The sequence below is a fragment of the Syngnathus acus genome, chromosome 8, assembly GCF_901709675.1.
Source record: "Syngnathus acus chromosome 8, fSynAcu1.2, whole genome shotgun sequence".
NCBI lineage: Eukaryota > Metazoa > Chordata > Actinopteri > Syngnathiformes > Syngnathidae > Syngnathus > Syngnathus acus.
Window position 1 is genome coordinate 3,784,317 of NC_051093.1, and position 23,473 is coordinate 3,807,789.

Below are 23,473 nucleotides of genomic sequence, written 5' to 3' on the forward strand. Positions count from 1 at the left end.
CACGGCGAGGGTAAATATTCAATATGCTTTGACTGTCTGGGAGTTGTACAAATCAATTTGCTGGGCCACGACATCCACTGCGGAATATGCAAAGCGCAGATAAGTAACAGCTTGTCACCAAGCCGCCGTTGCACCTCTTTCAAAAATAAAACCGCCACCTGGCCGCCACATGAAATTATCTCGTTGAAATCCTCTCAAAGGTTAGAGCAGTTATCTGTCAGTTAGCGTGCGGCCGACATGCTTTTGCCGTCATTCTCGCCTTCTTGTTTTGTGTTTTATGGCCTTTGCCACTTTAGGATTTGCTGCCGGGCAAGATTTTATAATTAGAGGGCAGTTGAGTTGGTTAGCAGGTAATTTACCTGCAGGCGGCACAAGTCTAATTATTGCCTCTGAAAAGCTCATTTGGCTTCAAACACTTCAGGTCTTTTCTCCTCTCTTGCCTTGTCGCCATAGTCGGCAAAAGGTAACAATGTCCCGGAGCTCTGCGGATTCCTCTTCCGTATCACGTTCGCCTTATTACACGTGTCGAGAGTACGCTGTGACACCTTTGAGCGCATACTGTTAGAGAACGCCAAACAAAAATGTGTTTTCAGTTAGAAAATTCGAAGCAGCAGGGAACACCACAAAAATAAAAAAATTTCCTCCGTTTATTATTGTTGTTATCTCGCCTTCTCCCTATACGACTTTATTCAAGCTACTGATTGGTTAGTTTTTTTTGTCATCATTTAAAATTCTATTTCTATGTTTCTATTATATTTCTCTTTACAACTACCATTTCCCCAAATTACAAATTTTGCAAATCCAAAATTTCCTTTTCATTCATCATCCCACCACTTTCAACATGACTTCATATAGTTTCATGGAAAGAGCAGCGCCCCCCTGTGGTGAGGAACTGACTTTTTTTTTTAAACCAATCAGGTCTGCCAAATGAAAAGTATGTGTATGTAGTAGTATGTGAGTGACGGCAGACAGGATTGCACGACCGTCTCAGTGAATTGTGTGTGCTTGCTTACCTGATGAGAAGATGCGATGGAAAAAAAGAAGTGCTGGCTTGACTCCGCCTCCGAGAGATATTGTTAATCACAACTCGCCATGCGCTAAGGGTCTACAACCCGTGGCTCTTGACATGCATGCGGCTCTTTCATCCATCCGCTGTGCCTCTGTGTGAGACAAAATAGCATTTAGAGATAATTTGCATTTTAGCGTGCTCTTGTAACATTTAAACTTGTTTTTTCAATTACTGGAAAAAATATGAGTCACAAGTGCCGATGTACGACACCTATTATTAAGTTTAATTAGTGCACTGTAGTATTTGTGTGTTGGATGCGTGCTTGAATGGTTGGCCAAAAGTACAAAAGGCGCTGCGGCTCTCCTTACCCACATGTGATGACATCCTACAGATCACATTCACATTCATCACTGTAACGCTAATTAAAACGTAAACGCGTGCATTGTTTTTTCCCGGCGACATGGGGAGATTCCGCGGCGTCAGACGCACACCTCCCGACCGGGCTGTAATGTAATATTTCATTTCAAAGCACCTGAGAGACAGTCATGTGATCATTTATTAAGCCGCACTAATTGAGAATCCCATCAAAATATGTAATTAAACACTTAAGCGTAATTACCCAGCGCAGTAGGAACCCAGTGAATTAATTAAGGAGGGGAAAAAAAATACATCAATTTATTTGAATCCATTTGTCCCCTTTCCACTTGTAATAATTAACATTTTAATTGCCTTAATCTGAGCGAAACAAAGTCACACTTTATTTGACAGCAAACCAAGAAATCCACACTCATTAGGATGTGTTGCGGGCAAAATAACATAACAGCTACTTTGGGTGTGTGTATACATTTCTGTTTGTGTGTAATGTTTTGCACATTTACACTGTGGTGAGTTGTATCGCCATGGAAACACAATTGAGTTTTTTTTTTTTCTTTTTCATAAAAAGGAAAAGGTTGGGCTCGGACTAATCTCTGGGACGTGAATGCCAGAGAAAGAACACAATGTGGTCTGATGTGAAACAAACACCAGTGTGTGTGTGTGTGTGTGCATGTGTGTATATGTGTGTGTTATCAGCAGCCTGCCTGGGTTTGATGTATACCTGGAGAGCAACTTAATATCCTCAGGCCACTACGACATGTCAAGACCACGCGAATGACACACACACACGGAAAACAGAAATATCTGTGGCCCCGCCGGAGCCATTTACCTTTCACTGAGTAGGTTCAAGATATTAATTAAGATAAATCTAGCGCAATTCTCACATTCTACCATCTGCTTATTTATCAGAATTATGTTAATCGTTTCTGTAGGGGCCCTGAGAATTATTGCCCATTTTCAGTGCGTAATTCCTTTTTAACGTCAGTGCGCCGTTTTGCGAGACGGCACCGAGTATAAAAACATGCGGATCGTGTGACCACATTTGTTTTTTTTGTTTTTTTAATTAATGTAGGGTCCACAAAGTTTGCCGCCAGTTTCCCCATCCTTGTTCTATAAGGTCACAGACTCGAGGGGGGTCAAGAGAGGACATGATGCAGAGATGTGGCTCGCAGACCTCTGGAGTTGTTCACTTAGGAAGTAAAAACGGCAAAAGCAGGACAGATCGGACTCCCGCTCAAGCCGGGGAGGACTAATGAGGGTGAGGACGGGGCGATGTGATGCGGCGTGATTAAATTTAGATCTGGAGGGAGATCTTGACCCGCGCTGGCCCGCGTCTAAGTGACATTTGCTCAAGAGAAACACACTGCAGCTGAGGCTTATTAACCTTTTATAGATCCCGGCACTGCCGCCCCACTTAATTGGCCACTGGATTATTCAATAGACTAAAATCACAGTGATTTCGTCCAACAAGGCGGAGGAGCGGTCCGGTCTCTGACAAGGTCCCGCCGCTAAATAGAAATCATCTCGGAAGACCTTCTGACTGGTAGCGAGGACAATACAAAACCAACAAAATCATTCAGTTAAACAAAAAAAAGTTTTTTTTCCAACTCTGGGCAAATGTTTTATGAGTCTAATTAAAATGTTCACATTTATTATCGGAAGAAGAAAATATCGCCAGCACGACTATATATAGTATAATTGGTCAAGAAAATTTTGCAGAAGAGCTACTGCCACCTACTGCAGTGGATGTGGAATTACACTTCTAGGAAAAAAAATATTCCCTAATTGTAAGAAACACATGATGACGAAATTCCTCAGTAATATTAGATTGGGAATTCAACCAATAATATATTTTCCTACAAGACTGATGCTTAACTGTAAAAATAAAACCATGTACTTGAGGGATGAGGGACACAATACGGCGTGTCCCCTGCGACAAGCGGGACGTTATTAGATGGTGGATTATTCAATCTCCAGTTTCTAATGGTGATAAATGTCACGTGCAGTAAAGGCTGAGCCAAGTAATCCTAAAGTGCAAGGAAAAGGATCTTGACGCAACTTGAAAAGCGATATGAAATCTCAATGCCGAGATCATCATCGGGCTCGGCGAGCGTTGACGCAAATATGAATCGGGGCCCACTTTGACCGCCTGGCCCCAGTCGGCGCAGATGACCGACAAGGAGAGGGAACGTGGCTTGTCAAGTGTCTGGTGGCGAGCAAAAGGAGGGAAAGGGAAAGCGGGGATCAACATATTCCAAATGAGCAGACATAATCCCAGTGAATGTGAAGTTAAGCCATTTGATAATTAGCAGATTTCCTAATGTATGCCGCTCTGTAATGACCTTCGCAAATGAGAATGCTTGTTTGAATTCCGGCCGTCGCTCACATGCTTTTTATCCCTGCCACATCGGGTTGATGATACGCGTAAGCTTAATGAACGCCTTGAATGGGAAGCGACGGGAAAGGGGATGAGCGAGATTGTAAATGCATTTGCACACCTTGCATATCATCAGCATGCCTGTAAAGTGGCATCAGCCCCCCCCCCTCCACCCGCTAACAATGCATTCGAAGCCTTTCCCTTCAATGAGCTGCACTTCGTCCGCCTCGCCTCGCTCTCGTTAAAGCGCTATTAGCATATTGTGGCACACCTTCGTCACGTTTCAGCGCGGAAAACGTATTATCGTTCAGTCGGGCCAATGGCAATGAGGTAGCGGTCGATCGCATCTGTCGACAAAATGACTCAACTCGACTCAGCTCACATGCAACTGGTTTGATGGCTTTGTTCACATTTATGCTTTTTGTTGTTTAGGTAATATTGAATAGATTGCAATTAAACAAAAAATAGATTAAAACAAATAAAGGTTCAAAAGCAAATATAACATTTTCATAAATTTTATTTAAGCTGGCATTTTTTGTAATAAGATTCATTTTCCTGTATATTTATTTATTAGAATAATAATAATAAAAATAATTTCTTTATCTTTTTATCTGAAACACAATGAAAAGGATTTGGATTTGAAATCTGTAAATAGGGGAGGGAAAAAAAAAAAAAATGTGACAATTTATTGTTTTTATAAAAAACTAATATTCCTAAATTTTGTGACATTTATGCACAACTTGCATATTAGCATACATCAGACACACAACAACACATCACATAATCTGAACAACAGAGCAAATCAACAGTCACCAATCAGCGCAAGAAACCGACGGCTGCGACGGGGAGCATTTAGCGAAGCGGCGCTGACGGCGAGGAAAACACGCGTCGCTTACGCGTGTCGGCTTTCACGCCCGCTCATAATCTGTCTGGGATTTCATGTGTGTTAACACAGCTCCCGACGCCGAGTGCAGAACACTTGAGCGGCGCTACATAAATGTCTCCGTGTAGCAAGTTGACAATAAACAAGCTATTCAGTGGCGGGGATTTGCATGGCAAATGGGCGCATTAGCCGCGCGGATGGGAAAAGATGGCTTCGGAAGAGACGCGGCGCTTTGTCGGGGCGGCAGACGAAACTCTCTGCGGATTAGCGGCGGCCCTGACCGCGGAGCCGGAATAAGCTAATTGCTTAATTAGCTGACCCAATTCCGTAAGCTTCTTTGGGCATATTAACAACAGCTAGGCCGCAAATACTTCAGAGGCTTCGTGTTTGTTTTTATGGAATTACAGTAATGAGGATCAAAAACAAGTCAGCGCTGACGACGAGGTGCGCTCGTTCACCCCCCGTCAATGGCGATTTACATGGAAAAGGAAGCTAGCTTGTTTGCTAGCTTGTTCGTCAAAACAATTACGCCGCTGCGGCAAGTGTCGCCGTCCGCCTTTTTAGGCATGGTTTTTGAGCAATGAGGAAATAACGAGGGGGGAAGTATTCGCATTAGACGGCTTGATGACTGAAATTGATGAATGTACATTTTTTTGGGGTGGCCTACACACACTTTACATACGTGATATCAGCTGAGCACACGGGAGGCAAAAGAGCGCTATTTGCGTGAGAGGAACTCATCTATATGCTAATTCATCGGCTTCATTTCGACCATACAGGACTGTTTACCTATTAGCTGGCTTGCATGTAAAGGGAATTGGAACATTACAAGCAAAAGGAAAAAAGAAAAAGCTGAAGAATTGTCAGCATTAGCATTAGCTTATGTTCTTGCTCTTTGTCTAAACTGGAAACGCAAATCTATTTTTGTCTTTCCATTCATGAGCATGGAACCAAGGTTATTCCAATGAGTGAAATAAACTAAACCTGATTTTTTTCCCCCTAAACTAGCTCAAATAAGAAAAAAAATAAAATAAACGAGCCAAGGAAAACTACTATGACAACCCAAAAACTATTACAACCTGGGTGAAGAGCTTTGGTCGACAAGTGGCGGGACAAAAGTACTATCGAGGCACGGTATCAGTTAACGCTAATAATGGTATCGGACTGACAAAAAGCGGTATTGAGCATGCTGTTAAATAAACAAAATAATTTCCTCATTCCCAGAGCTAACACACGCTATGCAATTATTTCCACTCATTGTCAGAGTTGTCTCGCTGACCCTGACCCTCCACCACTGTGGAAAAAGTTGATTTGGCTTTCCCAAAATCTTTGCAAGGACTTCCACAGTGAGCTGCTTTACATCAGACGCCGTTTCGTTAAAGTCGCAGCATCATATTCTTTTTTTTGCTTATTAGCCTCGACGTGAGCACAATTGGGAACACGTCCGAACACAAAAACGGGATTAAAGGCGTCACGGAAACACTCCAGCAGCCTTATGAGGACTTACTTGACAGCTCAATTTACAATGTAAATGTCATTCCTCATGAGCCGCCCTAAAAGAGATGCAATCAACCCGTCCGCGTTGAGACGTCTGTTGTGTTTAAGAGGATGACGACCCCCCCCCCCCCCCCCCCCCTTCCTCCTCCTCCAGTACCCCCCACCAGCCAAGACCCCCGTTTGCCTTTCTTATTGTCTGTGGCGAACAGAGCAGAATTGCCACTTAGAGCCGCTAAGAGCCGGACGTTTCATCTCCAAGCTTCCTCTGGTCTGTTCGCTACTCATCCCATTTCCACTTCCTCCAAATGTGCCACCACTTCATTAACCTTGCCGTCCGTGAGATAAAGAGGCAGTGCATCAAAGCGCGCGCACACACATCGAACACAAATGCTGCTTGTCGCACACACAGGCCCGTTGAACATACGCCAAGGAGCCTTTGTGGAACAAACTGTGATCCATGTGCAGGGACTGGTGTAAAACTACAATAGAAGCTGAAAGGAATAATTGTTTTGGTTTTGAGGGGGCTCAAGGGCGCGCCCTATGGACATTGGGAAACGGTGACAACCACCACTGAATAGAACAAATAGAAATAAATATCGTAACCGTCTTTGCCAATAGAAAATCATCAGTATAGATTTAAGTCGCATTAGGATCGAGTCTGGTATTGTCTTACGTGTAAGACGATCTGGATTTTTTTAAGACAATGCTGATTCTGATATTAACTAGAGGTATATTCCGAGAACCGAGTTATCAGACGATTAATTAAAACAATATATACATGAAGAAAAAAAAAATTTAATGTCCTGGCTGCTCCACTGCAATCAGTTCAGAAAGTTATTGGTTTCCATGGCAACAAGAGACAAGCTATACTACTTCTTATTAGAAGCCAGCGTATCAATCCAAGTGATTCCGGAGCTGTTATTTGGAGCTAAAATTACCGCATATTGTCGCTTTAAGGAAGATTGATCGGGAGGTGATGCAAGTAATTGGTGCTGTCACGAGTGTCAACCGCACACACACTGGCTCGAAAGCAAACCTCAGCTCGATGAGTAACGACTTCCATTTAAAATAAAAATAACAAATAAAAACATGAAAGTGGATGAGAGCAAATGTATTAACTGAGTCACAACATTGTTTTACTTGCACCACATACAAATCTCTGTGCTGTATTTAATCCCTCTACCCACAGTTTCGGCGAAATGGAGGATATAAATTATTTCCCTTTGGTGGAAACGGCAAATCCCCATCTGGATTCTGTTAAAAGGCTTAAAATGTCACTAAATGCCAAGGCTGAGACTCCCGCTCACGCGCTCGGCTCTTTAAGACAAGATGTTCAAGCGTTCAAAGTTACCTGAAACCGAGGAGGTTAATATTCTTATCGCCGGGGCTTGTGTGAAAGTGGATATTGAAAAATAGCCAGGTAACCCCGCGCATTAGCAGCTATCACGCGGATTAGCCTCGTAAATACAAATTACGCATTTAATTGTTTATTGTCGGGAGTATTTGGTTAACGGGATATGGCGCGTGAATGAGAATGAGTGGGATGAAAGTGGGAGAAGCTTGTGACAAAACTAAATAAAAAATTGCGCAATGATACACACCCCTCCAAATTCCCAAGTGCCTTTGCGTCCCTTATTTTTTTGCTATCGTTAAAGAATTTTTTCTCGAGACTAACAAATTTATCTCCCAAAGGTGTACATAATAAAAAGACTCTACAGCCATCTCTCCGATTGAAGAGGGCACTCAATATGACGTTAAGTTAGTCTCCGATTTCCCTCTTTCAAATTTACAATATCAAACAATGGCTCAGTTTGCAAACATCACATCACGAAAATTCGAAAACAGGTGAGTTTTACTTGAGTCGTTACCTGAGCTCTGAACACTGTTGGCATCTTTAGTCAACAGCAAGTGACAAAATGGCCGCCTCCTGAGGATGGATGAAAACAGGCAGATTTTACTGCTTAATTCATATTCCACAAATACAATATTCATCAGTACACCATGTTCAGACAACATATTGTAAAGAAACTTTTCGACTTGACATTAACTCCATCGATTCAGCACTTATATTGTCATAGAAGACATTTTGAAAGCTCACTCGAAATGCTCCACAATGGCTAACAGTACGGAGAGTTCTGCCTTAGCTAGCAGTGAATGAGTTAACACAAGATGTACAGTGGCCCTAAAGGGTAAAAAGGACTTTAAATCGGACAAGTGGAATAATCTGAGCTCGCCACACTAGGCCGCTGCTTAATGTTGCGGCCCAGTGAGTGCATTAGCGTAGCATATTAGCATAGACGGGCCTGGAAATAGAGGACAAAGGGCCACGGGGTGAAAAAGAGGTCTTCACACCACATCCCCGTGAAAAGGCTGAATCACGGGTGGAACGCGACCAGCGAGGACGCTATCTTTTGGGGCCCGGCCTGGCGAGCACGTATTGTGTTGCAAGGGAATTTCACTGATCCCGCCACACGGCGGGAGAGGATAAAAAATGAGTGGCTCAGACCACGAGTGTTGCTCGTGTGAATCTGCGGCATTGAGTCGAAAGTTGCGACGCCGTTCAGCCGAAAAAAAAAAAAAAAAATCTGTCAGAATCCTGCGCACCCACTGATAACATGCTTGGATTACGGTTGGTTAAGGCAAGTGAAAATTATTCATTTGAGATGGATGAAAGCTGCACTTGTCAAGTCTACCAGTCATGCACTACAGATATTTCATTTCCCCACTCGCCCGCCATGCATAATTTCTCGTCAATGCAAATTTTGTACGCGCCCTGCTTTCAGCGCTAGTGCCGCGTGGCACGGAAAATGGATCTTTGCCAGTCAAAAGGTAACAAAACAATGCCATTTTTTTGTTTGCAGCAGGTGTGAGAATCTCATTTCAAGTGACAGAATGTAAACAAACAAGCTTTTAAAGCATGCGAGGATGCGAGTTAAGAAAAAAAAAAAGATCCAAGTGACAAGCCGATCTGTGGAGGCTCAGATCTGAGGCTTTAAGCTTGCTATTCAAATATTATGACGGCGCTGATGAGAAGCCTCATCTAGGGCGCGGATGGGCCCGATGAATTAGAGGCGCCCTTCTCGTTTACTCATCAGAGCTAATGAGCCTGATCAAATTACCTGGAGCATCGTAATTAAAGGCCAGTGGCAGCCATTTGCCGGGGGGGCGGGGCTAAAGATGATGCAACTGGGCTTGTGTGCGCCCTGGGTTAGGTACTGTCTAGGGAAGGTTTTTTTTTTTTTTTATAGAAAGATGAATGTAGTCATTCAAACATAAAACTGTGTACTTATGGTTCCTAATATTTTGATTATCACTCATTTAGCTACATGCAGAGTTCAATTTTATGATACTGGGATAAATTATGTTCAGTACATCAAAACAGAGATGACTATTTTGTTGCAGGTGAAATCAAAGGCCATATTCACACGTTTATTAAAACTTACATGTTTATTAGTTAAAAATAAAATATTTTGAGTTCACTAAAAATCAGGATGCGCATTTTTTAGAGCATCAATATGATATATATTTTTGCAAAGATAAATATTGCGGACAAATGTAAAATAAGAATAATAAAAGCATTGGCTTCTTGCAGTCTTACCATTTTCGTGTATCATTCACACAGACAGAAAATTTGACCTATTGGAGGCCTTTTTTAATCATTTTTAAATCCCGCACTTTACATTCTATTACTCATGTTAGTAAGCTATTACTTAATATTTATACTTGGTTTTTGAAGATCTTGAGCTCTTGTTTTTCTTTATATAAAGCTGCCTTGCCTCGAACTGAAAATCAGAACCATTTTGGGCTAAAGGTGGAATATTTCAACAACTTGATCAAGTCAAGCAATATATGAGGAACTCCTTTGTACACCAACCACATGAATGTTCAATTAATTCACTCACTATGCACGTGAAGGCATCATTTTTTGGATACAATATGCGTGGGTGTACCTATTGTTACGTTCGGTGAGTGTACTATTTCTATGTCAAAGTTCCCCAAACAAGATTACAAATTCAGTCCAAAAGAGACTTTTTATACAGATGAAGCACTTGACGGCTAATGGTATATTCTAATGAGCAGCCCGGACAGGAGCGCTCACCTCCGAGGATTCCGTTTCATCACGCGCGCGAGCACAAATTGTTTGACTTATGAATATTAATGTCCCTCTAATTTGGGTCTGTTGTTAATGCTTGTCGCTCGGCGCTAGCCGGGCGAATCGGGTCCCCGTTGCCGTTTGCAAGCATGTATCGCGCGCCCCCACCCACCCCCCTGACACTAAGCCCTCGCCTTTGATTCTTAATTGCACCAGTGCGAGCGTTTGCAGGAGATGGGGCGCAAAGCTTTAATTAACTCTAATATCACACATTCAAGTCTCGACTGTCAGACGCATCACCCGTGTGCCACTTCTTCCTCTCTCCAAACATCATTTCAGAACTCAGTTCCGACTGTGATCTCCATTTCACGCATCTCAACGCGAGTTGTGTCATATTGTTGCAGTTCATCTACATTTTACCTTTTGTTCTGCATAATTGCAACCCAAAAAAATCCTGAATTGTTTTGAATCTATTAGAATGTGAAGGGTTTAAATTGGCTGAAAAATGGAAGAAGTGAAAAAAAGTAGGCGGAGTAATAAAAATCGGCTGCAGAATATTTTAGCTTGTATGTGCTGCATGTGTGAATACTACTCTTCAGCTTTAGCGCACACGCTAATCTTCAAAGGATTTGCTGGACACCGGAGTTTAAAGTTGCTACAGCGTGCTTTCCTTTCCCAGCTAAAATGCTAAAAGCGAGGAGGCCGCACATTTAGGTGCGCCGCAATCGCCGCGCAGATATTAGCAAAGAGTAATGTTTAATTAAAGCACGTCAGACGCGTGATAAGGCCGCACTATAGTTTATAAGCCTTGGCCGCCATAAGCTAGCGCGGGAGCTAATCCTCTTTCACATAGCGCTACGGCATCGGCACAGCTCAAACTTTTTTTTTACAGCATTTATAAAATTAGCAAAGAAATTAACTGTCTGCAAGTGAGGCAAATTGGATTTTGCAAGTGGCGGCTATGTGTGTGTGTAAGAGTGTGTGTGATAGAGCATAGCCAGGCTGCCACCTACAGTACAAAATGGAGGCTGCTCAACACGTGTGGCTTACTTAATTAACAAGAGCCCCGCGTCCTCCCCCACCCCTCTGTCTTCACCCGCTAATGTCGTTACAGGAAATTTGTTAAAATCCATTATTGGAATTATTAATGAAATAATTTCAATTTGGCTGGGAGGCTGTGGAAGGATTACACGTGTGTCTAATATGCACATAATGCAGCAGGAACGATTTCAACAGCCCACGACCTACTTTTGACCTCGCGCCACCTGATTGGCTACATTTTTTTTTTAATGATTCATTAAAGTAGCACACACTGATAAGTTATTATTAAAAGGTAGAATGGAAAGAATAACTATGGGATGGTCGAGGTGTGTGTGTGTGTGCATGTGCGTTTGTGTGTGTGTCATATGACATGCAGGTAATATGAGTAAGTGACAGAAAACCAATGACAATGTGTGAATAATAAACACAACAAATAGTCTTTTTCATTTTTTTTACATTACAAGAAAACAAATATGAGCATCAAGTTCAGACCTCAGCCAAGGCCAAACCAAAAAAAAGGGTTTATGCTGCATTCTAACATTAATCCTGCCATTAATTAAGCGGCGTGCTCACACACCTATAATTGGGGCTAACTTTATCTTTGACACTTCCAACCCAAGTCAGAAAAGGCTCGATAAAAGAATGTCTGAATAAATATCTTGTAGTGTGAGGTTATAGTGACAACAGCAGAGGGTGATATTGCCCAACGCGAGCACCGTCTGGGATTGACAATTGATCAATTAATCAGATCAATTCTTATTCCAAGCAGGCAGTATTGATTAACGCTGTGTATAGATTAGTGGGAGCTAAAAACCATATTCTTACCTCTTTGATTTTTACGATCACAAATCTTAACTAATTACAGTGATAAAAAGTTTAAGTTACAATGTTCAAATCGGTATGTGCTTTATGACATCAAAATGTCTCAACGCTTTATCGAATTATCAAACATTATTCCACTCGTCGCTTACGTCTTCGACCAAACAGTTTTGAGATGGAGGATTTCCTTTTAGGTTTGCCTTTCTTTATTCCTATTGATAACAAAAGGAAAGAAAAAAAAGAACAAACGAAAATAACTAAAAATGGTAAAACGTAAAAATAAATGAAAATATTGTCTTAGATATCCACACACGACTTACCCAAATTTGTCATCATTGTGTTTAGCTGCTCATCCTCCGCCAATTCCCTGAAAATGAACAGAAACATTTTCTTTAATAATTGAAATGATAAAAATGACAAATTTGTTCTTCCTTCCAATTGAACAGAAATGCCCCCACCTGAGGCGGTCGTCATCCAGGACCTTCACAATGGCGTTCCTACCATCCACAATTTCCATCAGGTTGCACATCAGCATCTTCTCACGGGCTCGCTCCTCGGACGACTTGACGTGATCTATCCCGCCCGACGGGAGAGTCAGCTCAAAAAGCACAAGTGCCGGAGCGCCACATCAACTCTTACCTGGCTTTTCCAGGAGCCTGCGAAGTTCCTGCTCAACACGTGGCTGTTGCCGCTCCAGCTCCTGAGTCCTTGCTCTGAAATATCACAAAATATCACACATAAGTTTAAGAAACACACCAACATGGATTTTTTGAGGTCGATATTACTCACGTGTAGACAAGTTCAGACTCCTTCCTGATGAACATTTGCTTCTTTCGGATGAGCTTGAACCAGTCAACCATCAGGGGATCCATCAGCAGGTCGCCCCCGCCCTCTAGAAAGCACCAATATAACATAACCGATGAAAAACATTAGGATTAGTTCTGCACCACCATGAAAGAAATGGCGTACCTTCCTCGCAGCGGCGGAGTTTCCTCTCCAGCTCCACACCTTCCCTCTCTAGCAGCACCAGGCTCTTCTCGATCTGGTCCAGCTCGTTCTCAATCCGCTCCGCCGGGATGTGATAAGACTGGCGCTGGTATAAAACAAAGTGCTATAGAGGCCTATTCAAATCTTTGCATAATTAAATAAAAAAAAAGTCTGACTTGATAAGTTAAATGAAAAATGTCCATTTTTTGGACAGCGTACATGTCACGCTGTTAATTAATCTCATAAGAGACTTAATGGAGGGAATTTACCGAGGGTGACCTCATTTCTGCGCCGGGAGCGTTGGTGGGTGACAAATACTTTCCCTTTTTAGCACCTAAGAGGTCGATGAATTGGGATTAGATGGCAGCTTTTGTTCACATCTGAAAATACCGCAAAAAGCCAAAAGATGGCGCACCTGACAGGACGTCTCCCTTGCAGGTTGGCGAGCGAATGGATTCTGTAGTTGGCCATTTTGTCGTGGATTTGACAGGCGAGCGCTGCCCGGAAGGCTCAGCTAGAATAAGGACAGCCAGCTTTACTTCATGCTCTGCACTCCAATTTTTAACACAAACAAAAAGGCTTGGAATTTGCAAAAGAAAATTCGAATGAATTTTATCTTTTTTTAATTGAAACAAATTTTCTACATACATCTCTTCTTGGCAGGACTTAAGGGGACGCTGGAGAAAGACGTGGACATGAAGTCATACTGATGTTCTTTTCCAGCAGATTCGGCGTCTTTTCTGCACAATAGGAAGAAACATACGATGGAGCAATACGAGAGGAGAGAGAGGCCGGAGTCGCACCGGAGTCATTAGCGGAAGATAGCAATGAGAAGGCTTGCTGGGGGTGGGGGGGGGGTAAGTTTAGAGATGCGAGTGAGATTAGACAAGATCAAGAGCGACGGCTCTAATAAGCCACTTAGTGATCCTGATAGGCTTTACCTTGGCGCCTCGGCTTTGCTTTCCACATGTTGACACTTGGGAGGAGGATCTGTTGGCAAAATGTATTTTATTTTAGCGTTTATTTTATATAAGAAGATGATGACGACAAGAAGTGGTGATTTTGCTCACCTGCGTCCGTCGGTGGTCTCGCGTTGCTGCATTTGATCACCTCGGGATGAAAATTCTTTGCTGGATTTGTGCTGCTTTTGACTTTTGGCGCAGTGGAACTTTCAGCTGGACTGGACTCTCCTCCAAAGCTGCAGAGTGAAATTCACAATTCATCATCTTAATTGTTAAAACAAAAAAGTGGGACGAAAAAGGGTACAAAATCAACACTTACCGTCTCTCCGCTGAGCGAATAGTAAACGGACGTTTGTTGTTATTATTGCAGTTTTGCTCAGCCAGTTTCTTTCTCGTACTGATTTGCGGCCATTGCGGGAACGCTGCAGGAGGCGGCGGCGCTGCTTGGAGAAAGTTCTGCCGGGCCGCTTGAGTTTTCTGAGCCGAGGTCGTCCAGCATTGAGTCGGAGGGACTGGCTGGACGGGCTTGCAAGAAGGTGCAGGCTGGATGCCGATGAGGTTTTCTGACAAGCTGGCCGCAGGCTTGACTTGAGCCCCGGTGGAAGGTTCAGAAGCCTTCTCGGGGTGTACGCGGCAAACAAAAGTGTCGGGATTCTTCCCAGCTTTGTAGCCTCCTGCGTGAAGCGTGCCTGAACATTCACAGCAACTGGAAGAGTGTCACCAAAAACAAATCTGATTACTCAAACAGTCAACAGCAAAGACAAAATGGCTGCCCGCTGAGATGAACACTGAGTACTACTACACTCCTGTAATTTTCAAAATACTTACATGAAACAGCGCCTGTGAAAGAGTTTCCCATCCACAAAATGTCGTTGGACAAGATGAACGTGACCTTTGCAGGTCACACATTTACTATTGAGCGTTCCACTTTTGTTGCTGTTCGGCTCCTGGAAAACAAGCACCACCGTCACAATACAATCTCATTAAAGATGTGCAGGCATACCTAAAAAAAAACAACCCCACCTCAGAGTCAGCTTTCGCCAGCTTGGGAGACATCCGGCTGGCGACAGGGGAAGGAGCCTGATTCTTAACGGCGGGTTTGGTTGCCGAGGCTTTGGGGGCCACTGGGAGATTTTTCTTCGCTTGAGGCACTTTAAAGTAGTTGTAGTACTGAGAGACGTAGGTGAGAATGCTCAGTCTGTCGGGAATCCTTAAGGCCACCATATCCTCCGCGTCCAGCAGAGCTGGGATACCCAATTCCTCCTCAGCCACTTGAAAAGCCTTTCAGAAGGAAAACTCACATTCAGGAGACCCGCGTCATCAGTCGCACAATACAATCGGCTTGAAATAGACCTCAACAGCTCACTTCCTGACGGGATACAACAGGGGAGCAACTTGGACATGATTTTTAAATGTAAAGTCTGAATGTGACAAGAGCCACTTTTGTCCAAATTGTTTCTTATCTAATGACAGTGCGAGAAAGGTGACACGTCATGAAATATACAAAGGTGTCCGTTACCAAACTCATGTTTCCTTTACCAGGAGACTGGGTGGGAGTCTTGTAAATGGTCTCAGTGCTGCAGGATGCTCGCAGGAAGTTAACTTCCGCGAGATCGTCATTTATTGACATGACATGCCGCTGAGGCGTCCTCGCTTGGGAGGAAATGTCGCAAAGAAAAAAAAAAAAAGGAGCAATGACTCCTATCACAGGAGGGTCCTATTCAAGGTTATCATAACAAGAGAGGTCAAGTGGATGAAAGCAGGACAAGGAAGATGTGTGCACACAAGAATTGAGCAAAGGTGGGCTGAGTAGACAAAAATTGTACTCAAATAAGAGTACTGTTATACTGTTGTGAACACTTTCCAAGACGCTACTGAGTGACTTTTTCTGTGCATATTAGGGAGTTGCAGTCTTGTTGAGTTTAAGGGCATACCAAATAGCAATCAACTTTGAGTAATACTAATTAACATTAAAATTACCCTTAAAGAGGAGTAAAGATGTGCCCTCCAGCTGCCCTTATCTCAATAGCACACATTGCTGGAGGCGTGACATCACACGTCTAGTTTTAAAGGGACGAAAGAGGCGACGTCTCACCAGCTTGTTGTTGTCAAACACGTCTTCCATGCGGAGAGAGTCGTAATCACTGGACACACATACAAAGAAGTGTCATTTCTCCTTATAGCAAAACATTTAACAACTAAATACTTCCTAAAGAATCTAAGAACTTACCTGAAGTAGAATGGCATTTATTTTTTAACTTTTGGAGTCGCATTTAGGAAGAACAGAGTAACAACAAAAAGTTTGTTTGGTTTAACACATCTGCATCGGTCAAAACCAACGCTTAAATGGAAAATATTGTCTCCATGTGCTGCTGCACTGTTTGTGTTCCTCTGTTGTTATACCGTATATAGATGCTAATTGCTAGCACGTGTGGCTGTGGTGTTACTTTTGTATGTTAGCGTATAGTAATAATTTCTTTAATATTAGGAATGAATGTGGGTAAATTGCTGCTACAAGTGTATTAATTAAGTATTACAGTAAGACGCCACGAAAATTTTATGATGTGTTTAGTGTCCCCCATAACAATGGTGGGGCAGGTCTAATAATGAGTGTGCTGTACTTACATGAGGTCTGGTCTGTGTTTGTGGATGAGGGCACAGAAAGCCAGTCCGCTCCGGAACGACGTGGTCATGTTGGTGATATTCACATCCCGGTAGCCGTCACACTGAGACCGGCACCACTGCTCCAGAGCCTGGATGGCAGACATGCTCCCAAAGCGCTCGCAAATGTTTGGAAGTTGCCGAAGTCGGAGGAAGGTGTCGAAGTGGATGGGAGGGAGGGGCTAGCTGTTTGCTAGCGAGTGTGTGATTGGCTTAGGGTTTCGGCGCCAACGTCGAAGCGCGAACGAACGAAGAAAATAAAAAGTACTTTATTTCTTCAAAACTCACCTATGAATATTAAAATATATACATGTAACAAATATAAGCTATTTTAAAAATATACACTAATTGAAATTTAAAAAATTGAGTCAAGAATTTGGTTTCTATACAAATGATAGGAAACCGCTGATTCGTCCCAGGTAAACTGCTAAATAATTTAAAACCACCTGTAGAGTATCCAAAGATAAATTAGCCAAAATCATCTATGTATGAGTATATACACAGTATTATATTTGGTCTCGCTAAAAAAAAAAAGTCTGCCTATGAAGTTGTCCAGTAGGGTGCAGTGTTTTACTACACTAGTTCATAATAAGGTGTGCTGTCAACATTATTTACATCAACATACAAAACAAGAAGGTATTTAAAGTCTATATGTAGAAAGAAAACTGGGGAAAAGCGATATTTCAACAACTGGCAGTGCTTTCATCACATTTTGAGACATTATTGCTTAATCACATAACTCAATTTGGTTTTATTTAAAGTAAACATGCATGGCCTGATCCAGCTATAGTCCCATCCAAAAGTATCGGAACGGCAAAGTCGTCTGTGTTGTTGTTGCCTTTCAATGTCTTCATTCTTCTTTTGAAATACCTTTCCAGGCCTTTACTGCATCTTTCAGTTCTTGTTTGTTTCTGGTAGTTTCTCCCTTCAGTCTCCTCTTAAGAAGGTAAAATGCGTTATTAGTCAAGGTTAAGGTCCGGACTTGGACAGTCTGAGACCCTCCAATGAAGTCCGTGGTTGTGTCCGTGGCAGCAGTCTTTTTTTTTTTTCCACTTTTACAGCGTGATGTTATCTGGTGATGGTGATCTGTAAAAACAGGAAGCAGGAAAGTGATCAATCACAGCGAACGGCTTCCGCTTCCTGCGTTTGGACCACCGCGCCGACAATCTCGGCCTCGTGCTCCCTGGCTTTGGCCCTCAGCTTGGCGATACTGCTGGAACGCAGCCGCTCTGAGTTCTGACCCGCCGCCGCAACGCCGGCAGCTTTTGTCCACGGGTAGTTGTCGTCGTCGCCTTCCTGAGCTCGCGGCCAGTGCTCACTGTCGGAAGCGTCTATGCGATGTTTAAAAGGGTGCATTGTTTTATCCGGGACGTCTCCGCAGTCTGCTTCGGGCTGAGCACGCTGGCCCTGAAGCTTCAGTTGACGCCTCATCTTGGCACGCCGGTTTTGGAACCAAACCTTGAGTCACATTCAGAATATAATCTTAATAAATTGGAATATACAGTAAATAGTACTTTCCAGAAGGCTCATTACTACTTAGAGCACAGGTGTCAAACTCAAGGCCCCGGGGGCCACCACATCATTTTATGTGGCCCGCGAAGACAAATTGTGCATCGACTTCATGTGCCAATACTAAATCAAAAATTGAATTCACTTTTAAAAAAAAAACAGAGTTATTGCCAGCAATTTTTATTTCCATTCATTTTTTAAAATATTTTAACCGTTTTGGCTCTTCGAAGGAAACTATGACTATGATGCGGCCCGTGACAAAAATGAGTTTGACAACCCTGACTGAGAGAAATTGATATATTATTTCTTGCATTACTTAGTCTTAAAAAAAAAAGTTTGTGAAGAGATACAGATCAATCCAAGCACACTAAATAAACAAAAACAAAGGACAGCATAGCTTGAAATGAATCATTCTGCAGCTGCTTCAGCCGCATATTAGTCTTGGCTGGCGAGAATTAGCAGGTGTGTAATCTTACACATCCATCTTGACACGAGCGTCACATTGACAATATGTCAACACTTTTTTTTTTGTACGATATGTAATGTCGATTTTCTGTCCTCAAGGAGACTCTATTCGGTAGTCTGACCTGCACTCTGGCTTCAATGAGGTCCAGCCGGAGGGCCAAGGCCTCCCTCATGAACACGTCGGGGTAGTGGGTGCTCTCGAAGGCCTTCTCCAACTGCTCGAGCTGCCAGCTGCTGTAGTTGGCGCGGGCGCGACGCTGCTTCACCGGCCTCTGTTCATCTGGGGGAGGGGGGGAATAATGGCACGGCGCCAAATTAACGGAATGGCCAACGGGTGACAGGAAGCTAATGACTCTCGACTGGCTAATTAGCATAGCAATCATTAGGTGCGCTTCAGCACGGCTTGATAATTGATTGTTCGTCATGAGCTGATCTTTTGTAAACATTTACACTGGAAGCTCTCGTCTTATAGACGCGGTTTGACAATCACTGAAGCAGAAGTTCTCAAATCTCTGATTTTTGCCAATTTTAAAAAAGCTCATTTCTACCAATTAAATCAATGATGTGCGGTAGAGGTTGGACTCACCCACACCATCCATCAGCGGAGCCATGCCGATAGCCCGCGTGGCCAGCAAGAACGCCTCCTTGCATGGCTCGGGCTGCAGGTAACTCCTCAGGGCCTCGTAGCTGATGTAGGGCCCCGCCGGGATGAGGAACTGCCGGGCCGGGAAGGCGGGAAAGAATGGCGCCACGGGTGAATGGAAAACCGCAGGCAGGAGAGCGGAGACCAGTTGCCCGGGCCCGAACATGGCCGAGGGGATCCAGTTCTGGCTGTGAGTCCTACACGGAAGGCATCCCAGGGGAGAAACAATCGCTCTTGCTTTGGTGGCTGGTTCTTTTGTGTTGGGGGCTCAGTGACGGGATGAAGTAAAAGGTAAGAGTGATTCAGGTGGTCCCGCCCTCTCTCCTCCGATCCCCTTCCGAGTCACATGACCTTCTCTCACATCTAACCCCGTCTCTCATCGGATCGTCAGTGTCGCGTTTAGTCGGCCGGCGCGGGAAGAGACGCTCTTCTTGATCCGACGTGTCGCAACATCTTTTGCCGTCTGAAGTTTCAATCGGTCCCGTGGAGGGAAACTCAATCGAGAGGTCGTCTGTTCAGACACGAAAAGTACTCGCTGGGTCTTATCTCGGGAAGAGTCGTCAAACGAGATCTGAAAGGCGGCGGCTTCCAAAATAAACACGCCTGCTAACTGACAACTTTACCAAGCACACCTTTGCTGTTGATATGGAAGGACTCATCACACTAAAGAAGAATGATGTCATCTTTTTTAGGACGACTGGGTTCAGGGCAGTTAATAGTCTGAAGTCGGGTCCACAATTAACAATAATTGGGTTGAATTTGACCATTGGATGTCTCCAAAAGATTAGGGATGGGTGAGTATCGATACCTGGTATCGGTGTCAGGAATTTGTGGACTAGCGTAAGACACTGTGAAAGGGTTGACTGATGTGACATCATGACTCCATCTGTGGAGAGCAGCTATCACGTTCATCATTCCTCTCATCCGACCACGACACGCTGTCATTAGTCCCAAGTGTTCCCAAACACCATTAAAACCCGTCAACACATTTTACACTGATTATTAACACTTCTGGATACGAGCGCGCCAACCGTTGACGGATCGCTGGCGAGTCATTGGTGAATCAAAACGCAGGTGCGCGTCAATTAATATCATCTGAAATCGGTGAAAACATTGATCTGTCAACACCGTTGACGGCAACTTTGATCGGAGACCAAGTCAGAGCGCGAGGATGAGTCACAAGGTGGTCATTCCTTCGCCCTCACCTGCGGCCGCTTTCATCTGCACCTGTTCAAACACCGATTTAACACCTTGGCAGAGGCGGATTAGGTTTTCCGCGGAGCTCTCATTCCACTTTCAAGGATTACTGGAGAATATTTGAGGAGGAACCGTGTTGATTTTGGAATGGTAACTTGACACAAGATGGCCAAATTAGCCAGTTAGAGTCCGTATCCAAAGTGCATCAGGAATTGTTCGATTTAAAAAAAATCGTATTCTCACCGATTAAGCTAATTACATCTAAGATTGAAGAAACATATTTGAATGTGTTTGTAATTTGCGCTTGAAAATTCACGTCATGAATCACCGCCGATTGAAGCCGGTCGGCCTCACTCTGACGAGTATGAAAATGTGACACGTCGTTAACAGCGCCGGCATCACTTAGGCTCTCATTAGACGTTGATCTTATCCATCCCGCAAATTACATCACATTGATGAATCGTAATTGATGATTACCATCCGTCCGTCCACGCACGACATTTAGCGCAACTCCAGCAAATGGTAATATCGGCAACGTCCATTAAGTCACGTCGTATCTCGTCACGCCGAGGGTGTCGTGATTGTCGCTCCGTGTCACCGCTGCCCCGCCGATATAAAACACATCGCTAAATGTCTTTCCCGGCGACGGCTTAAGCTCAGGCTCCCGATTAACAAGCGCAAGCTCAAACAAGTCGATTCAGAGTTTACGCCGATGGTCTAAATCCACGGAAAACTTTCATTGTCTCGCTGCTAAAAACACAAGCAGATTTTCATTGTTAGCGCGTCATCTGGGAGAGGCGCGTCAGGCCCGATGCTTAAAGCCCGACGTGAGCCGTCACCGCTGTGGCCTTGAGGCCTCCCTCAATTATCCAACAGCGTCTTCTTGAGAAGCGTCTGTCACAACTTAATTCTGGCCCTGATTATGTGGATCAATAGGCTTTAAAAGGACAAGGGGGGCGGCGGAGGGTCTACTATTAGACCCTAAATCCCCCGTTAGCTGTGTGCTCGGGACAAACGCAGGTGCCTATTCAGTCAGTCGACAGTCCCGCCACACAAGGCGTTTGTTCAGCCTCAGCTCAATGTCGACACTTTTCAACTATTTGGCTTTTACTCGCGCAATTTGAACACCCGAGAAAATATTTGAAGACTTTTCGTGCGAGGCTTAAGTAGAATTTTTGTCGAATGGATTTTCAAGTTTCTTAAAACGTCTTGGTATGTGATTCAATGGATTCAGCTTTGCAGCTACAATGGCGGCAAAGCGCAACTTTTGTACAAGTGAATCTCATCAAGTTACTTCAACATAGTTTCTTGACATGAAGAAGGCAGAAAAAAAAAATGTAAAATGGTATCTACTGCCTCATTCTTGTCAGAGTACATGCTGCTAATTGCACAAACGTCGGCTAGCGAGAATGGAGTCGGACTTTTGTTAACAGCTCAACCTCGGCGAAGGGCTATTCTCTTTTCCAAAATGGTTTCAAGGCATAATTTAATCAGAGCCCCTTAAAAGTCTCGTGTAACTTGGAGGTAAAGTGGATGTCACGCCTGAGGAGGCCTCAATGTCTCGCGCCTCCCTCTTCCCGGGTAATCGTATCCAGCAGAGCGCCGGGGCTGACTGTTTTAGTCGTGGATCGGTGGCGGGACGAAGCCCGGAGTCCCGCCGCCCCGCTTTTCATGTCATCAAGGGAAAGCGGACAAATCACACTTGAGACATCAAAGTGGCGGTGACAAAGGGAGGCAAGACACTTTTTTTTCTCCCCAGGTAAGCACAAGTCAAGCGTGGCTGAGGAGGAGATGATCTAAGGCCGCCGTGTTAGCGAGAAGACGGAGAGTAGACAGATGTGCGACAAGGCAGGTCAGGGCACATCGGGGGGAGGAGGGGGAGGGGGGGCACCGAGGAGCGTCTACATTCCTGCCAAGTCGATCACTGAGATCAATACGAGCGGGCGCGGTCGCGGGCAGCTAAAGGCATGCAGCCTGGCAGCATCGCCATGACGACAGTTAACTCCTCAGCCTGCTCTTCTGCCGGCCGTCACTCATCGCCGTTCCGCCCGGCTGCTGCCCGGCCGATCGGATGTTGGCGCCGGACCAAAGAGCCCGGGCTGTCGGGACTTGTGCAGAAAGGTGATAGATCACCGTAAACACAGCTCTCGGCGAGTTATAGGACACCATACAGGTGCAATTAAGGCGTCGGGGAGAGACGGATGTCAACGGGGGCACTGTATTTGCACACATGCATTAAAATAAAAAAATAAAAAAGTTTCGAGACTGCTCCTTGTAGTCAGGAAAATATGGTACCACTTTGTTTTAGTTGAGAGACACTGAATGAGAGGAAAAACACACGTTGAGTTAAAAGTATGACCTCGGGAAAGAAAATAAAATGACGGCAAATGACCCCAAAAGTGTGTTCCCGTATTACAGTGGAACACAAAGAGGTCGAGGAGCGCTAAAAGCTGCTCTCAGCTATCCGCTCCGAGTTTGGTTTTGGACTTTTGATTTGTGAGCGACAGCTTCCACTGACCGACGAGTGCGGGCACGCCTCGGCCTCAGCGAGGATCCTCAAGTTGCACGTAAGGCAACACCGGCGTCATCAAAGCAGCTTGAAATGATTGAACAATTACCGCCACGCTTAATTTGGCTCCAAAAGGGGAAGTCCACTTTCCTCCTTGAGCCCGCATGCCTGCGCTGTTTGACTTGGCTCTCGTGACTGGCTTCAAGTCGCCGGCGGAGCGGCTCAACAAAACGCACTTTTCATGGCAAAATGGTTTCCAGCGCGGCATGCTCATCGCCGCCTTTAATCTGCCCGCCGCGCGCCGGTGAGGAGCGAGCCGCCGCGCAGCGTGACAGCCGCTTGCCGCTTTTGTCTGCGACCGATTGAAAGGCGCCCGCTTAGCATCTTTTTTTTTTCTTCTTCCAAATCATACGTGAAAGTTAATAATTGGCTTTGGTGCCGTGTTT

At 44.3% G+C, this 23,473-nt stretch overlaps 2 protein-coding genes across 6 annotated transcripts; both read right to left on the reverse strand.

The window, feature by feature from the left end:
- Positions 1-1,017: 1,017 nt before the first annotated feature.
- Positions 1,018-16,923, reverse strand: micall2a (mical-like 2a). 5 transcript variants are annotated; one of them, XM_037257587.1, is made up of 19 exons: positions 16,669-16,923; positions 16,139-16,187; positions 15,563-15,682; positions 15,067-15,324; positions 14,872-14,990; positions 14,363-14,749; positions 14,152-14,279; positions 14,023-14,071; positions 13,730-13,821; positions 13,497-13,595; positions 13,351-13,415; positions 13,064-13,187; positions 12,884-12,986; positions 12,734-12,807; positions 12,553-12,667; positions 12,415-12,461; positions 12,247-12,306; positions 8,010-8,068; positions 1,018-1,160 (listed from the first exon to the last, which is right to left on the reverse strand). In XM_037257587.1, exons 1-18 carry the CDS (start codon positions 16,809-16,811, stop codon positions 8,040-8,042), a joined length of 2,061 nt encoding a protein of 686 aa, XP_037113482.1. In that variant the 5' UTR covers positions 16,812-16,923; the 3' UTR covers positions 1,018-1,160; positions 8,010-8,039. The 5 variants fall into 5 exon arrangements, with proteins under 5 accessions (XP_037113482.1, XP_037113485.1, XP_037113486.1 ...); XM_037257590.1 differs by lacking the exon at positions 12,247-12,306; XM_037257591.1 differs by lacking the exon at positions 15,563-15,682 and having other exon boundaries at positions 16,669-16,919.
- An 831-nt stretch (positions 16,924-17,754) lies between these two features.
- si:dkey-43p13.5 (paired mesoderm homeobox protein 2) lies at positions 17,755-23,443 on the reverse strand. Its single transcript, XM_037257642.1, has 3 exons — positions 19,265-23,443; positions 18,801-18,958; positions 17,755-18,162 (listed from the first exon to the last, which is right to left on the reverse strand). The coding sequence occupies exons 1-3, from the start codon at positions 19,485-19,487 to the stop codon at positions 17,818-17,820; spliced, it is 726 nt and encodes a 241-aa protein (XP_037113537.1). The 5' UTR covers positions 19,488-23,443; the 3' UTR covers positions 17,755-17,817.
- Between the last annotated feature and the right edge of the window lie 30 nt (positions 23,444-23,473).